At 25.1% G+C, this 18,564-nt stretch overlaps 2 protein-coding genes across 3 annotated transcripts; one reads left to right on the plus strand and one right to left on the minus strand.

Moving 5' to 3' along the window:
• Positions 1 to 222: 222 nt before the first annotated feature.
• Positions 223 to 7,077, minus strand: LOC107448453 (Derlin 2). Its single transcript, XM_016063648.3, has 6 exons — positions 6,714 to 7,077; positions 4,937 to 5,002; positions 3,567 to 3,734; positions 3,007 to 3,202; positions 2,079 to 2,169; positions 223 to 409 (listed from the first exon to the last, which is right to left on the minus strand). Exons 1-6 carry the CDS (start codon positions 6,801 to 6,803, stop codon positions 322 to 324), a joined length of 699 nt encoding a protein of 232 aa, XP_015919134.1. The 5' UTR covers positions 6,804 to 7,077; the 3' UTR covers positions 223 to 321.
• A 159-nt stretch (positions 7,078 to 7,236) lies between these two features.
• On the plus strand, positions 7,237 to 17,869 carry LOC107448434 (Radial spoke head protein 3). 2 transcript variants are annotated; one of them, XM_043050643.2, is made up of 9 exons: positions 7,237 to 7,462; positions 8,971 to 9,114; positions 10,029 to 10,077; positions 11,608 to 11,832; positions 12,842 to 13,045; positions 13,310 to 13,478; positions 14,697 to 14,783; positions 15,938 to 16,038; positions 17,731 to 17,869. In XM_043050643.2, exons 2-9 carry the CDS (start codon positions 9,017 to 9,019, stop codon positions 17,794 to 17,796), a joined length of 999 nt encoding a protein of 332 aa, XP_042906577.1. In that variant the 5' UTR covers positions 7,237 to 7,462; positions 8,971 to 9,016; the 3' UTR covers positions 17,797 to 17,869. The 2 variants fall into 2 exon arrangements, with proteins under 2 accessions (XP_042906577.1, XP_042906592.1); XM_043050658.2 differs by having other exon boundaries at positions 7,249 to 7,462; positions 8,988 to 9,114.
• The last annotated feature ends 695 nt before the right edge of the window (positions 17,870 to 18,564 follow it).

Below are 18,564 nucleotides of genomic sequence, written 5' to 3' on the forward strand. Positions count from 1 at the left end.
AAAAATTAACAAAATCAGAATGCAATGATTTAAACAGTTCTCCTAAATTTAGTGACATAAGGTAAACAGTTTTTTTTAAAAAAATACAAAATTAGAAATATTTTTACTAAAAACAATTGAACTTTTAATCAGTAAATCATATATATATTTTTTTTCAATGTTAAAGTGGCAGTTAACCTAAACTTTCTTAAGGCTCATAAATGTTAAAAGACTAACAAGAAATAAAACTATGTGAAAATATTTTAATTATACAAAATGTACATTAGTGAAAGCTAAAATTAGATTACATATGTTACAAAAGAGTGAAAAAATTAAGTTAGATCATCCCCATTGAAATCCACCAGGCCTCTCCTCTGGAGGGGGCGGTGATTGCACTGTATTAGCATTCTGACTTTCAAAGATATATTTTCTAAAAAAAAAAAGTTATAGCAATAAATCCACTGCATTTTGTATGAAATTATAGATAAAAAGTTTTTTTTCCTATTAATACTTATTAAGAACTGTTTTTAAAATATATGATTAAAAAAACTCAAATTAGCAAAAGGTTCATCACTCAACTTTTTATGTAGCTAAATAATATTAATTTGAAATGAATTTTTTCATCACTTCATTTTTATTTCTTTTCAAAAATAACATTAAATTATTTTTGATTAAAAATACTATGATCTTTTTATTATAACAGATACAAAAAGTTCCATAGATAGCTTGGATCTCCCATTCATGCAGTTTTAATTATTAAATTCATTAGTTCCAAATTTTTCCTTTATTCTAGTTAACAGGAGCCAATTTTTATTCCTAATGAGAAAGATTACTCTTTATACTACTGCTTATTAAACAACTGGCTCCAAATAATAAAAAATTAATAGTTGTAACAGCTTGATAATTTTCATAAAGGACTGAACATAATATTTCATTGTAAGAAGCTTTTATATAATTCAATAAAATACAAAACATTTTTAGTGCCTTGTTGCTAATTCATTTCATTATAATATTTGAGACAAGTCCCTCGATATCTTGACGAATAAACAAAAATTTAGTTAACTCTAGATTTGGAGACATTGGTTTCACAAACAAGGCAATATATTTATATCTACTTTCAATCAGCATTAGACGAATGTTTATAAATCTAAGGTAAATTTTAGCAACTTAATTATTCTACTAAATAATTGATAAGACCAAAACTGTATTTTCCTCCCCACATTTTGTATATTATGAGTGAAATTTTATAACTTAGTTGGTTATTTAAATATTTGTATTCACTTTCCTACACACAATTTTTTGTTTCTTTTAGGGAGGATTGAATATAATGTTTCATAAATTGAACAGCAAACTATTTTTTTATTAATCACAACCCAATATAATGCACATACAACATCAGTATGAATTTTGAGTCGTAAGCTTTGTAGAAAAGAAAACAAATTAATGTAAATAACTGGAAAGAATCTATTTAGAAACTTAGTAGAACTCAATATTGCTTTTTTTAAAAAAAATTTTTAGGTAATTTAGTCATGAAAATAAAACACAATTTTTTTTAAAACTAATTTTTCATTTCTTTTTTTGCATTAGTCACATCATAATTAGACACACATCAAAATATTCTTTCACTAATTGAAAGTTCTAATCTATATAAGAAATTACCACAATTAAGAATAACTTAGCTGAACACTTATTAACACTTAAAAGATTTTTTAGACATTATTTTCTATCCAAAATAAATAAATTTAAAAACTAAAATTTTTTCTAATTTCTTGAAAAAATACTTTTGCTTTAATATATATATTTTTTGTATCAAAAATAAGGAATTTTGAAACAAATATAATTAAAAACATAAATTGAAAGAAATTAGTACAATGATATTTTAATTGATTAACATATATCATGTTAATGTAAGTCTAGAAACATAAATAGCTTAAAATGGATCAGGTCATCTAAATGGCTACAAAATATGAAATTAGTCTATAATCAAATTCGCTTATATTGAGCACTTGATTTAACAAAAGAATCGAAAATACTGTGTTGAATGATAAATCTATCAAAGCATAGCAAATTAATTATCAAAAGTAGTTGGTATAGCTTACATAATCCATGGTGTTTTAAGAAGTCTCATTCCTCCAGGCTGATTTGGAAATACATCTTCCAGAAAGTAATACACATGTCCTACAGCAATACCTATTTAAACAAACACTTTTATAATTTCAATATTGTTGTGAAAAGAATTTCTAACGAGAATTATTCAGTTAATGGTATTATACATACAATTAACAATAATTTAATATGATAGAACCGACTAAAAATTATGATCTACTGAATGTTCGATTTACCATAAGAAATAGTCAGATATTTTACTTATAATTTAAAGAGCTTCTAAACTTTTATTAGAGATTATTCTACCAAGGGTAAGGCATATATCTTCCTTTTTTTTTTCTTGACAGCAAATTATCAAATTCATGTAGTTTAAGGAGATTTTCTACTTTTTTAATATTGCTGAAAGAGTATGAAAAGTTAGGAACTCTGTACTTTAACTGGACTGTATTTTCAATAGACCTAAGTATACTAAACCTATGTTTTTATCTACAGCTACAATACTAAATTGAATAAATTTTTGATTTTATAATATGTTCAAAGAAAATTTAAGTGATTTTTTTCAATGAGACATTATTTTATAAATCATAAATCTTAATATTATCCTAATAAATTTCATAATGTTGATAAATAAGTACTTCATTTTTTTAAAAATTAGGTCATTATGTAAGTATGTAAAATTGAATTTTGAAATAAAGAAATACAAGCATTCAATAAGTGTTATTTTAGAGATTTTTTGGAGTAGCTTTACTTTTATAAGGAAAGATATAAATAAATGTTATATAATTAAGCAAAAAACACATAATTTAAAAATTAAGAGACACAAATATTATGATGTTCTATCAAAAGTCTTACTGAATGAAGAAATAAGTATCAAATAAGAAAATAAATTATATAATTACTCAACATTATAAATATGCTTACCCATTAAATCAACCATGATGGAATTTCCAAGAAGAAGAGAGAAACCAAGTAAAACCCAAGGTAAATAGGGGGCTTGAAAATTCAGAAGTCCAAAAAAATTCATCCGTATATACGGATTTCGTCGACTCCAAACATAAACTAACATTATAGTGAAAGCTTGTCCTAAAAATAACAAGTTGACAAACACAGCAATAACCTAAAAATAATTAAGGACAAAAAAACTTTTGATTTTACTATGAGCCACATTTTTGTGGTTTCATATTAGTTTTTATTAGTCAAATTTAAATAGAACCATTAGATCAAAAATTTAGTTTTAGTTCTCTCTCTCTTTATTTCTTTTTTTGCTGACATAAAGTAAATTTCGATTAATAAATGTATGCAACATTCACGCATAATTTTATCAAATTACCCAAACAATGCATAAATTTTTGAGTTGCAGAAAATGTTACAATTTACCTTGATTACAGTTTTAAAATAATACCAGTCTAATATACAATATGCACGAAAAATATATATAGATTCAGTATGTAATATAAAACTTAAATCAAGAAAAAGGATACAATCATTAATGCACCTCCAAATAAAAACATAAAAAAGAAATCTGCAGGTCGGTTACGAAAAGAGCCTTCTTCTAACATTCGACAATAGCGATAAGTGAAAATAATATTGAAAAGGAAATTAAAACCAAATCCACCAAAAAATAGAAAAGTTGTAACCAACCTCCAAACCTATAATGTAAAACAAATTTATAATTTTAATATTTAATAATAAATTTTTAAAAAAAATTGCAATTTTAATTGAAATTTTCATACATTTCAGGAACAATATAAAGTGATCATTCCAAAGATTATAGAAAACACTACTTTACAGGTATAAAGCAAAATTAACTTTTATCTTTAGTCACTTGGTGAATTATTAAAAAATTATCTGCTAGCTAGTTTTTTCTTGGAAAATGTACCCCATGAAAATTTTTTTATTACTTTTAATAAATATTGAATTATGAATACTTCTTAATATTCTGATCTTAATATTAATATTTATTTCATGATTCACTTATCAAATTTTTTCTTCCTTTTAGAAATGCACCTTGTTATTTTTATAAAATTTTAAGAAATGTCTAATACATTTGAACTCGTTTATAACGAGCGGGAGGGATCGTTTATGATAATCGAGTGCTCATAATAAATGAGTTCTGAAAAAATAATAAAAATTCATAAATACTTATTAAATTTTAAAACATAGTACTTATTTTTTGACTATCTTATTGTCTGTTAGTTGATATGTGACTCATCACTAATTCAGTTGTCTTAGGGATGTTAAACAAATTTTTTTAAGAAGAAAGTATCTGAGCTGGTGGAAGGAAGAAATTTTGTGACTCACAATATTTGCGAACTAAAACCATGGTTTGCTTGTTAAAGGTGAGTCATGCTTCAACAGATTTAACACAGTACCAACCAAGTATTTCCAATTTACTCGTTAAACCCAGGTTCTTGTTATAAGATAGCTCGACTGTATTAGATTTTTTTTAAGAGTTTAAAACTTCCGATTTCTGAAAAAGTGCAATATTTAAAATGCAAGACTACAACTGACCCATTTAAAAATGTCCTAGTTTACAATAAAAAATTTAAATTTTAATTCAATTGGAACTATTTAAAAATTGGAAATTTTGCTCGATATTTACAGATATGGTGCTAGGAAAATATTGAGAATAACATATATGACAACACATGTAAAAACAATGCAACCGTTTCAACATTTTCTTTCTGTTTTAGTTTCATGAAATTAAACAAGATTAAAAATTATTGATAATGACATTAATTAAGCAGCATTTTAAAGAAATGAATATTTTTTCATGATAACTTATAAGTATAATGATGGTTAATAAACACAATAGTTTATATGAAAATGAATTACTCGCATCTATACAGACCTGATAATTCTTAATAATAAGATCTGGATTAAAGTACAGCTGGAATGGAGAGACAAGATCCAGTTGCTAGATAAAGAGAAACATATCTATGAAAAGTTATTGAACAAAAGAAATGTTTTATATATAATGTATGAAAAGCAATAGGAGTGATAGTATGAAATAGGCAGATGATACAAACTTAGAAAGTAAAATTTATATTGTATTTTGGCTAAACATTGAATTGATTTTTATAAAAAAGAAAATTTAAGCTACGTAAATTAATGAAAAAATAAGGTTTCACAATGAGTTAAAAAAAATCTACTACTATGAAAATGAATTTTTCATAGTAAAATTTTGGGAAGAGCATAAGCAAGTTTTTTAAAAAACATGTTTTAAAATAAAAACTTGTAACCACACTTTTTGTTTGTTTGTTTTTTACTTTTAATTTACTGTTTTTTCAACAACCAATGTTTACTCCATAAATTTTTTTTTGTTTTGAAGAAAAATAAAATCTGATATTAAAACCATCTGCATATAATGAGATAATCAGCAGCTCCTGTTGCTGTGCTGGAAGGTTTCTTCTACCACAAAGGGAAAGTGCTCATCAAGTAACTTTACATAATAACCTTATATAATAACATCAAAAAAGGTTAAATCTATAAAGAATTAAATTAAAATCACAAGGAATGTATTGGTACTATGATCTGTTGTGCCAATTGCAACCACAAATCGATTTTAAACATGCAATTTAAAAAAAAATAAAAAATTTAGAAGTTTGCCAGTGGGTGGCTAAAAATTATACTCTTCAAGTTAGTTCCCTTTTGTAATGTTTTTCGTAGTTTCTCGCGGGCCACTGCTCGGAAGTTACCAAGAATTTGCGATTATTCTGCGCATATCATGATGCGAAAATCTTCCAAAAAAGCAACTTAATTGTTAGTTAGCTTAAAAGTTTGCAAAGATTTCCAGATCAGCAACTGCGCCCAAATAATTCCTAAGTTTTGAGTTACAATTGGCCTTTGACAATGAAGGAAGTTTGAGGAACTTTGAGGAAATTTTTTGAAAGTATTAAAATCTTTTGGATGTGTTAGAGATGGTAATTGGTGTGAATATTAATTGTACTTATACAGAAATGTCCCTAAATTTGGTACTTTTCGGTTAGCCTGGCACAAGTAAAAACTCTCCAAACTGTAGATCTCCGCCACCTTTTAATGTTTCTTGTGAATTCTTTTCATGTTATTTTCAGTATATTTTTTATTTTATTAATTATTTTAAACACTAAACCAAATGGACGTTTATAAAAATTAAATTTGAAAAAAAAACAAAAACAGAATTCGTCGGGTCAGGCTAATTGAAAAGTACCAAAAACTTAAAAATTAGTGGATATTTCTATATTTGATTCGCCGATATGGAAATATCAAATACGGTACAACATTTTAGTTTTCCCCAAGTTAATTGTTAACACTATTCATTTCGAAAAGCAGATTTATAATACAAATTCGAATCAAATTGCAAAGAATGTAAAAGTACGTAACACAGATGTAAGTCAGACTTGGTAATCATATAAACACTAACAAAATATTTTCTTTAACCAATTGTTGAACTTAAGTTTTTTTAATCTCTCCATACATAGTAACGAAAAATTGTATAACTACATTCCAAAATAAATACTGATATAAAAGTAAGTAACATTAGTACTTCTATAGTTTTTATTGCGTAGAAATAGCCAAATTAAGAAATGAAGAATATTTATTATGCAAGAATACATAATGCTATGGGCGGATTAGTAAATTCTACTTACAACGGCAGTAGTAGTAAGAACACATGCTGTGGTATAGGCTTTGGTAATAATGGGCATATCCATATACTCTTGCTGGAGTTCATGAGCCATTGTTTTAAATTTTGATTAAGTTCTAGTTTCGGAATGATACGATACTCGTTAAGAGTCTAAATTACATTACCCCAATCTTTATCTAATAAATAAGAAGTGACAAACTATAAAATACCGAGTAGAAAGAATTTATTTGCTTTTAACTTTTTTTTTGCCAATTAATAAAATAAAATTATTTTAAAAATAACCAAATATTAGCAAGTTGTTTACATATCAATTCGATTTGTTTATAGCGGCGTCAGCTTAAGGGTATTTGTTAAGTTGAAGTGTAAGTAATTTTTGTTGCTCCAGATTTGCATTTCTCTATTTTTATTGAAAAAAAGAATTCTAAAGAGTTCAAATAAGCATTTTAAAAATAGATTAAATAAATTCGTACAATAATTGTAGTAAAATTTGATTTCATTAGTTTTGCATTTTAACTATTAGAAGTCTTAACGTCAACCGCGGAAATTCGACAAATGGTTTCCGTGTGTTTTGTTTCGGATTCAAAATTAATAATTTTTAAAATAAAAACTAACTAACACTGTTAACTTTACTTATTATAATATTCATATACATTATTATTAGTGATTCAAAATTTTTTAAAGTCGTGATTAACCATTTTTTTCTTGTATTTAAAGCATATTGTAGGTTGAATAATATTTTATTTAGTGATTAAGGTAAGTGAAGCATTAAAAAAAAATTTATTTGTTCACTACAAAAATTTTATGAGAAATTTCTCAAAAATCTTATTCTGAAGTTAAATTTTTATAATGATTCATTTGTTAACTCGGCAAGCTTAATTTTTATTTTCGATTCTCAATGAAATATTTTTTGTAAACTTTACTTGTTAACTTTACTTATAAAATGAATGTAAAAATGGTCCTATTTCATTTAGTGAAAAATTCCTTCTCATTTATAAAGTTTTGTAAGTTCAAAAAATAAATCTAGTTTATGAGATATTAGTTACAAAAGACTAAGCTGTTTTAATAGTTATTACAAAAAAAAGTAGATTTATTTTGTATTTAATTTTAAAATCTATTCATTAAATATTACACTATTCATTGCAGCATTGTTTTTTTCTTCTCTTCAAATATATAATTGCATGTTGGAAATTTTGTTTTTTAAATATTGCTAAATTTTGCAGCAATGCTTTGGGAGGTATTTGCTTAACAGTACCTATTTATTCTCACTGTAATCGCCAAGTACAACTGTTAGATTCTTCTACTTGCTATACATTTTTTTAAAAAATTATAAAATGGCTTGTTTAGAGTTATTTGCAGTTCTTTTAAGTTAATCCCATTTTGTGAAATTTTTTTTAACCTGAAGACTATTTGGGTGCAGGTACCCGTAAAAAAATATTCTTTTACATCTTCCTTTAGTTTATAGTAATGTCTTAGGTTGCAATCCATCTTTAGAAAAACACTGATGAATTAATATCATATATTGGTACCTGTTTGTGCCACCTGAATTTGCCAGGGTGCAAAGCGCTAGCAATAAATTTTAAAAAGTAAATGGTAGCGTGCCTAGTTTACTCTTCTAGTGAGCCTTATTTTATAACATTTTTCATTGGAATTTCAGTTTCTTAAATATTACAAAAATTTAATGACTATTTTGGTGCTGGTAGAGACATAATAATCTTTCCAAACACTGTTTAAATATGTGACTGAAGACCGGTATTTAGCAATAACAAAATTTATTGTTTGAAATCAAAATTTTGTTTCAAAAGTTCTGGTTTAATGTAGGTGACTATATTGTTCTTCATTAAAGAGGTATAGAATATTTTCAGTGTGTAATAGAATTGATAACACTTGAAGTTTTGTTATTGTGTGACATAACTTTTATTTTTTTTCACAGAAAAATATGTTTTGTGCCTTTGAAATGATATTTAAAACTCAAAATATTTTTTTCTTCTTTTTCTAGCAGTATCACAACCATGGTTTCTTCATTAACCACTTGCTCATTTTTAAATACATTCAAATTCTATACTCATTATAAAATTTAATAAAATATAGGTACAATTGTATAAATGATTATATTTTATTTTAATTTTTTTCTTGTTATTCTTTATCATTTTCGGAAAACTCTAAATGTAATTCAGAAGAAAAACAGATTCTTCATTTGACAAAATATTTTGCTGTACACTTACAACCATCTTTGAGATTATTTTAACTACATTTCTTTTCAGAAAAATTTTAAAAAAAGTTGCGTGATAAAGAAATATTAAAGTGATCATGGCTCTTGATATTGTTCAAGTAGAAGGCTGCTATGTGTCATCTAGTTTACCTAAAGCTTTATTTGTGCCTTCACCATCTGTTCGTTTTAGACACAGGTATTTCTTTTTATTATTTTTGTTATGTTCTTTTCTTTTAAGTATTGATTTACTATTTTAAGATTAATTCTTCAGATTTATCTAGAATTTTGACAAGAAATAAAGAGTTGTAAAACTACAAATGTTGATTTACTGATTAATTATTACACTTATTTAAATTGATTGCTAAAGCTTGCTAGTTCTTGTTAGGTAAATTAACTTCGAGCAAAAAAATCACTAAGATTTTATTTAATTTTTGAAGAAAAAATTATTCATTTAAATCAATTGAAGTTTCATTCTTAATTTGCAGCCCATAACTTTATTAACTCAAGCAAAACTTTCTAAGTATGTATGTTGAATTCTCAAGCGTATTAATCAAATTTAAGTGCTGTTGATCAATTGAGTCAAATCTCTGGGTCAGGTTGTTGAAGGAAAAAAAAAAAGAGTAATAGTGGGTAAAAATCAAGAATTTGAATTTCTCTGAATTTTTAATCAAACTATTAGAAAGTGTATGCATATCTTAATTTCAGTTAACATAAATATTTTATAGTAATAAACAATTATTAGATTTTCAGACTTCAATAATAATGAATTTAAACAAATTAACTAATCCATTCATTTATTTGTAATTTCCTTTAATTTAAAATGTTTATTTAAATCATGGAATTTAAATTTTGAATACATTTATAATTTTATTGACCTTAAACAGATCTTGAATAAGTATAGATTGAATTACATAATCTTTTTTATTCGAACACTTGTAGGCTAGTAGTTGATTAAATGTTTAAGATTTTCTTAAAGAGATTAAAAACAACCTATTTAATTTCTAAACAAAATAATAACATTTTAATGTTAATATCCTGTGAAATAGTTAAGCCTTATAAATAAAAAACTGTTTTAAATTATATTTTGATATTGTTTGAATTTTTTTTTAGGGAGAATGTTAATCCTTTGTACTTTAAACCAAAAAAGAGAGGTTATGAGGTATGTGACAGTTATTTACTTACTTCCCTATGATTTTCTTAATGCTTTTATTTCATGTTTATAATATGTGGCAGATTTTCATTTTGATTTTTTTAGTAAGATTTTTCAATCCATTTAAGTCTTTGCCTATCATGGCTTCGGCTAAAGGCCAGTTGTCTGATTAGGTTACACTTTCCATGATACTGTCTTAGTGGTTCAGAATCCACACAAATCATTAAAAAAATGGTTTCATATCTAGTTTTGATACAGGGTGCAAGAGACTGAGTGATTAGTGTGACAATCTGATATGCTATAAATATTGTTGTGGGCACATGATCAGTATTGTTTTTGCATCATCGCTGATGAGTCTCAAACCGTAGCCATCGACCCATTGTTGTGTATAGTTTTAGTACAACATTAACAACCAAAATATCACTTTTTATTTTATTTCAGAAAATAAAACACCTATAACTTCTGAATTATGAAAATGTCGATATTTCCCCCCCAAAATATCAATGTTAGCTATAATTAATGTATTAATTATGATTTTTTTAAAAAAAAGTAATGAAAATTTTAAATTTATATGAATAGTCATGTAAAGACATTTTTCTGAGATACCTGATTTAAGAATCTATTCAAAAATTAAAGTACAGTAGGGAACCGATTATCCGGAACGATTGGGACCATCGCTATTCCGGCTAACTGATTTTTCCGGTTTTCTGAATCGCTACAAAAAGCCGTTTTTTTATTGTCAAACTCAACTAAAAAAAAAAAATATTTGGAAAAAATCTTAAAAAGAAGAAAAAACAATTAATTAATGCACTAATGATAATTTCCAAAATGATGGTAAGTTAACATCTTTCAAAAAAGAAAGAAAAATCCTGAAATCTTATGAGGAAAAAAAAATTTCTTAAGAAAAATGGCGGGAAAATTTATCGAATTTCGTTCCAGTTTTTTGGTTTTCCGGTTTTCTGATTTCCGGATAACGGGTTCTGTACTGTATATATATTTAAAAAAAACTAGTTTAAGACAAATGTAGAATTATGTAAGGTAAATCATTCTTAGACACTGAACATGTTTTTTAATATAGTTTATATATGGGTCATTCTCACAAAAACAGTCATTTTCATGTCCCCAGTATATTTTATGTTTGTTTTACAGCTTACGAAAAAAGAAATTCAGGTAAAGTGTCCTTCAGAATGCAAGCTAACAAAAGAATAAAAATAAAATTATCAATTTTTATTTTTTATTTATTTTAGGTAATTAAANATGCCATTACATATTTCTATTAATATAAAAAATTTCAGAGCTTTTTATTCACTTTACTTTTTTGGGATTTTATGAATTGAAAAATGACAGTTTTCGTGAGAATGACCCATATATATAGTTCATATAAGATATGAATACTGTTGTTAATTTATTTTTTCAGAATGTTACACTTAATAAATTGTTTCACACAATCAACTCACATTCAAATTGAACAGATAAAACCATAGATCTTTTGCCTGTTCTTCCTTTTTCCTTCATAAATAATGTTAATTTTATTTTTAGATAAGACCTCAAACAATTGGTACTGATGACAAAGAATGCTTGCCAGTTGAAGGACGTCAACATTTGTCTGTTCAAACAGATTTGTATCTTGAAGAAATCTGCGATGTCGTGGAAGAAGCTGATGCACAAACTGAAACTGATCCTTTATTAGATAGGCCACCATCCCCTTTGTTTATACCTGCAAAATCTGGACCTGATGTAGCTACTCAAATATATCCTGGAGAAGTAGGTTTAATTTTTATTGATCTCTAAGAAAAATGAGTGCAGTTAAATATTATGTTCAACTAAATATATGTTTTAAAATATATCAATAAACAAGTAGTATATAATAATAACTTGAAATCACCTTTAGACTTTCTTTCCCAATTTTTCCATGCAAAAACTATTATATTTATTTAAAACAAGGTTTAAATTAAAAATCAAAACTATGATGCCATCTTCATGCTAAAATATGCATAGTATATTTCCTAACATTTAAAAACAAAATTATTTTCTTATTTTATCCTTTTCTCAGTAAATAAAAATCATTAATCAGTAATCTTTTAATACCACAACCTTGAATGTTGTGCAGAATAAAATCTGTTTCTAGAGATTCCTTCTACATTTGCATAGACTTTGAAAACTGTTATATGCTTGGAAATGTTTCAAATTCATTAAAATCCGTTATTATTTCTCATGCTTTCTTTTATCCCAACGCATTTGAATGCGTAAGGCTAAGAAAAAGAGCCTTGGCAATACATTAAATCAATTAATATCCAATATATTGATTCCTTAACTTTAGTTGATGAAAACTATTCCAACTTGTACATGGCACTTACATTTTTGATTTCTGGATGGACTAAGGTGTCTTATGGGGCTTAGCCCTGCAGCCATTCTCTCTGGACAACTTTTCAAAATTTATTATTTTTAATGATTCATTTGTTCATAAAAATAAAAAATTTTAAATTTAAAAAATTATATTACAACATCACAGATTTGATACTCGTGTTGATTTTGAAAAACTAATTCAGACTTAATTGGCTTGCAAGAATTTTTTTTTTGTCTTCCAAAACCGCTTTGTTTTATGACTTAATTCATGTGATAACAGTTAGTGTGGTTAAAAACCTAGTGTAGCAACATGTATATTTAGAAACATTAATTTTAAAGCAAAGTAGCTTCTCCATACTTTCTACACTTTTTTTTATTTATATAATTGTGATTTTTATTTGTTTATTTATTGTTCTATGTGTTACAGCTCTTCGATTTTGATGAAGAAGTTGAACCTTTTTTAGAAGCATTAGTTGGACAAACTCTGGAACAAGCAATAATTGAAATAATGGCAGAAGAAGAATTAGCAGTATTAGCTGATTTGCAAATGGATTTTGAAACAAAACGAAATGCTGAACTAGCAGAACTAAAGCGTTCAGAAGAAGAGGAAAGAAGAATATTAGAAGAAAAAGTAATTATTTAATACCATTTTAAAATTATTATGCATAATTATTAATAGACAGTATGGTTTTCAATAGTTTTTGACATAGTTATAAGTTTTTTACAATAATAAATATTTTAACTTGAATTAATATGTTAAAAATTAGGTATTTAATTTAATGCTATTATTATTTATAAAATAATTTACAATTCAGAATTTTTAAAAAATTTCAGGCTAATAACCACCTATTTAAGACAAAACTGACTTCTTAAAAATTTTTTTATGTATATTTAGCAAAGAAGATTAAAAGAACAAGAAGAAGCTATCAAACTGGAAGATGAAGTAGCTCAAAAAATTGTTGCATGTATATTTTCACAAAATTATCTTTCTGAATTAGTGCCCCAAGTTTATAAGAAACTTGAAACTGAAGGTTATTTTGAAACTGAAGATCCTGAATTAAATGGTAATTTTTCAAGATAATAATTAAATTACTATTATCAAATTTAAATAATATTACATTGTTTTTTTTTCCACACTAATTTATAATAATCATATCCAGGGAAAAGAGTGTTTCTTTTATATTTTTAATTTTTGTATCTGACATTTGATCAGGGATTTGTATTGGCTATAATGTTGGCTTTTGAATCTAAAGTTATATTAAAATCTAATCTATTATTATCTATTTAAATAAAGTTATATTACAATCAAAGTTGAGTGACAAACATTCAATATTTCTGCCTTGTAAAACATGACAACCAATAAGTTTCATGCAACTTAGATGAATAATGTTTAAATGAGAAGTTTTCTTTTCTTCTAAATTGAATTGCGCTCAAAATTACTAAGTTGTGAATATTAATAATATTGTCTTTACATAAGCAATGTGTATATTGACTTTTTTAAAATATATTTATGCTTCAAAATATATTTTACATTTATTAAGCAGTCTGATTATATTGCTTATTTTTTAAGTAATAAGAGTAATAAATACAGTACATTAATCTTTTTAATAACATATGAAAAAGTTCACTTAAAAGTTTATTTTTGAAACTAACATTTACTGACATATTCATTCATGAAAGAGTTCAAATATATTTTAAAAATTTAATTACATATTTAGATAAATTTGAAACGTATATATTTTGCTTTTAATTTTTCCATATCTTACTAATCAATGAATCTATTTTGCATGCTTATTCATATCTCTAACTCTGAAAGCAAACATGAATACTAGATCAAAATCAAAAGTATCAGAACTTTCAGTAAGTTTGATAAGAGAGTTCAAAATCTTCTTTACAATCTGCGAATTAAAATGTTCAGAAACTGATAATAACTTCGATACCTGAAGTAATGCCTAAAAGCTTGTAAACAGGTACAACTTGTTAATTTTTTTAAAGTTACATTAGGTTAATCTTTTAGAAATACTGAATTTTCCATTAAAAAAACAATGCAACTTTTGATTACTTTTTATTGAACTAGAAAACTATTAATTTCAGATAATAGATTTTTAATAAATTGAGTCATCGAATCATTAGCAAGTATATAGCAAGTTTTTTTTTTTTTTTTTTNTTTTTTTTTTTTTTTTTTTTTTTTTTTTTTTTTTTTTTTGAAATATATAAAAGAACTTTCCTTTTATGTTATAAAATAAACTTGAAAAATTTACATTTATTTTCATGCTATTTAGAGGTGGAAGACAATTTCTGGCCATGGTTATTAAATGAAGTAGATTCCGAAATTGCCACTTTAGAAGCTTCCTGTCATTTGCTGGACAGTAAGTATTTCTAATAATTTTTTTTATTTTATTTATATTTTTGTGCATATGTAAAATTATTAAATTTTAGCCACTTTAAATAGAGAATATGAATGTGGGCCATTGTGTTACTTTTAAGTTCAAAATTATTTTTAAATGTGATCATGCTCGTTATGTGCATTTTAATTAAAATAAATATTTATTTAATCAAAATAGAAATTCAAGATTTTTTTCATACTTTTGTTTTTCCTGGTGAAAGATTTCTGACTAATGAATGAGGATGAACTTTAGAAGTTATTTTTTTATATAACCAACTACCTTTGTCTTATTAGTAAATAACTTCCCCTCCATCTAGTTAAAAAATTTTAGCAGTTATTTTAAAATTTCTTTTTAATGTATCACAGATGTAACTAAACTAAATGCTGTTTTATTTCTTAAGTTAGTGATGACTGATAATCTGATTAACTCACATCATAAAATTAAAGAATCCTTAATTTTTCAGAAGTGGTGAAATCAAATAAAACAATATTAAAAAACAGAATAATACTTTTTAAATTAATGAAAATTGATAAATTTAAGTAAATAAATTAAGTCATCCACCAAAGAAAAATTGATTAATTTTTATATTGACTTTCTTTTTCTTCCAATTTTATTCACATTCATTAGATACATGATTACTAATTTTACTTACTTTAAAACTTGATGATATAGTTTGCAAGTGTACACTTAAAACAACTGAGAAAACCCACTTATAGCACATGATCCTGCTTGTTTGGTTGAAAACATGATGTAAAAAAAAAAACTTCTGACAAGTAAATTTTAGTATTTTGATATTGTTGCATGATGTCTATATCTATTTTCTAAAGCTACTGATAATATTTTGTGGTGGTTGAACCAAGTCATCCACCACAAAGGTTTTAGAGGTTAGAACCTCTAAAACATAATTAGAAACTATCTTAAACTAATAATGTATCTTCTATCAGGGATATAATTTTTTCTGGCATGTGTAATAATAATTATTTTTCTAAGCTTTCTTTAATTATGGTATCAACAGTAATCTGAGTATAATGAAAAAAAGTTTGAGTACCATGACATATTATTCCAATGTTTGACTCATTTTCAGGAGTATAAGTGGTGTACAAACATCAGAAATTTATGCTTTTTTTTATTAACAGACCTCATAGAAGATAGTGTCCAGAGTATTGCAGAAACTTCTGTTATTGAACCTGCAGTACCTAACAATTATCCAAATAAACCAAAGGACATATCAAGTGAAGTGAGTATGCACTTAGGTTCTAGAAATTCATAAATTTTACTAATTCTGCACAGTTTTTCTTAGTATAAAATTTTAAAAGAAATGCAATTAGTTAAACTGTTTTTGCTACAAGAACCAGGAAAGGCTATACTGCGCCTAACACTGTTGATATCAAAATTCTGTTTTATACTAAGGTAAGATATCTAGTGTTTTTACGATACAACAAGGCTTATATGAAGATTGGCACCTATTAAAATTCATACGTCAGGATGATTGTGCAATTAAAATATACTTGTAGTATACAATTAGTTCACATTATATAGTACAGTACAGAACCCGTTATCTGAAAATCAGAAAACCAAAATACCGGAACGAAATTCGATAAATTTTCCCGCCATTTTTAAATTTATTTTTTTTCCCTCATAAGATTTTTCTTTCTTTTTTGAAAGATGTTCACCTTACCATCATTTTGGAAATAATCATTAGTGTATTACTTCATCGTTTTTTCTTCTTTTTAAGATTATTTCCAAATTATTATTATTATTATTTTTTAGTTGGGTTTAACAATAAAAAAACGGCTTTTTGTAGCGATTCAGAAAACCGGAAAAATCAGTTATCCGGAATAGCGATGGTCCCGGATAATCGGTTCCCTACTGTATTAGGGTTTAATTAAGTACTTATAATTTTATATTTAAAGATGTTTTTCATGTTTATTCTGTCTTGCAACTGAAATTCAAAAATAAACATTCAATTAAAATTTTAAATATACGTCTATGTGTATGTCCAAATAAAATAATCATACTAAGTCCCTTTTTCGCGTTTAGTAAATTGTAACTACAGAAAAAAAATTCACATTTTTTTCTTTATATTTGAGCAATTTTCTGTTAAAATAATGTAGGGTTAGGTGGTATTCTTTTTTTTTTTCTTAGCTTTTGTTGAGGAGTTTTTAGCAAATTTGTTACATCAAAGTGAGAAATTTTTTTTATAGTTCTTAAAATTAAAAGCTTCAAAGCTCGTTTTTTAATTTTTTTAACATACATGTAAGAAAATATTTTCTTCTAAAAGTTAATTTTATTTAAGGATTTATGTTTTAAATTCTACTGAGTACAACAAAATATTAAAATTTTAATTAATTTCATTTCAATTATTTCATTTAAAAAAGAATTATTCTGATTATCAGACATTAATGTATATTTGAATATATTTTCATCAAAAATTATATATTAGCAATATTTCTTTAAAAATCAAGTAGGAAATCACATAAGAAATTATTAAGCTTAAGCATTAATTCCACATCATTTTTTTAAAAAAAGGTATTCTTTTCAATTACTACAAATAAAGTTAAACTGTTGAGCAAACATAATGTAATTGATAAATAGAATTTAAAAAAAATTAGTATGACAGAATAGGAATTTAAATGTTTATTTAAATTCCTATATGCTAAATGAGGAATTAATGCTTAAGCTAAATATTGCTAAAATGAGGTAAGTTCCAAACTATTGTTTTAACCAACTATATAAAAAATTAAAATATAGATTGATAATCTAACACAAATAATAATTAAATGACTTTTTAACTACTTACCTTATTTAATAAAAGGGAGATAAGGTTCTGTCAATCAAATCAATTGTTATGTACTATTAATGTTCGCAAGAAAACAAAAAAGTTCTATTTTATCATGTTAAAATAATAATCACTATAATTTGTATGTAGGAGCAAGTTACTGCAGAATCAACAAAATTAGATGAAGATCAAGAAGTCCCAAATTTAGAAACATAGTAAATATATTGATATTCAATTTGTAAATATTTTTATAGAGTTTGATACAATAAATACTCAATAAGACTTTTAATTTTTGAAAAATATGCTTTAATTATCAAATATGAATGTGTGGAAAAAAATTTAAACATTATTTTTAAAGGGGGGGGGGCACTTGTTTTATCATAATGTAAGTTTTTTAATTTATGAAATCTTACTGTATTAGATATTTTTTAAAATCAAAATAAAGATTATAATTACTATATAATATTGAATATATATTTTTTAATCAATAAAAACCAACTAAACTAGGTATGAAAATAAAATCTTTATTTCTCTTATTTTTTATTTTTTTTTTTTTGCTTTACAAATTTCAAAAGCAATTTGAAAATTTAAATACTTTAGTTTTGCACTCAACTATATTTTTTGGAAAATATACATTTGAATGGTTTTTTAAAATTAGTAATAAAGTCTAACACTTTTTGTATGTTGAAAATTATTTATTATTTTGTACGTTGAAATTAAAGTGCTGCCTTTTCTTTCATCTACCCACTTTTTTAGCATGTCTTAATTTCATTGTACTCAATTTTAATAATGAATGGATTGATTTTAAAAATATCCGAATTGTATTTATACTCACACAGATAGTGAAAAAATTTGTTACTTTTGATTGATATGGTTTGAGTAAATTTTAGATACATAAAGCTGTATTTAATAAAGTGAATTTATAAATTGTTGAAAATAAAGAAATAGAGAAGCATAGGAAAATAAAGCAATATCCTTAAGTTA

Source organism: Parasteatoda tepidariorum, chromosome 3 (genome assembly GCF_043381705.1).
Source record: "Parasteatoda tepidariorum isolate YZ-2023 chromosome 3, CAS_Ptep_4.0, whole genome shotgun sequence".
In the NCBI taxonomy this organism is placed as follows: Eukaryota; Metazoa; Arthropoda; class Arachnida; order Araneae; family Theridiidae; genus Parasteatoda; species Parasteatoda tepidariorum.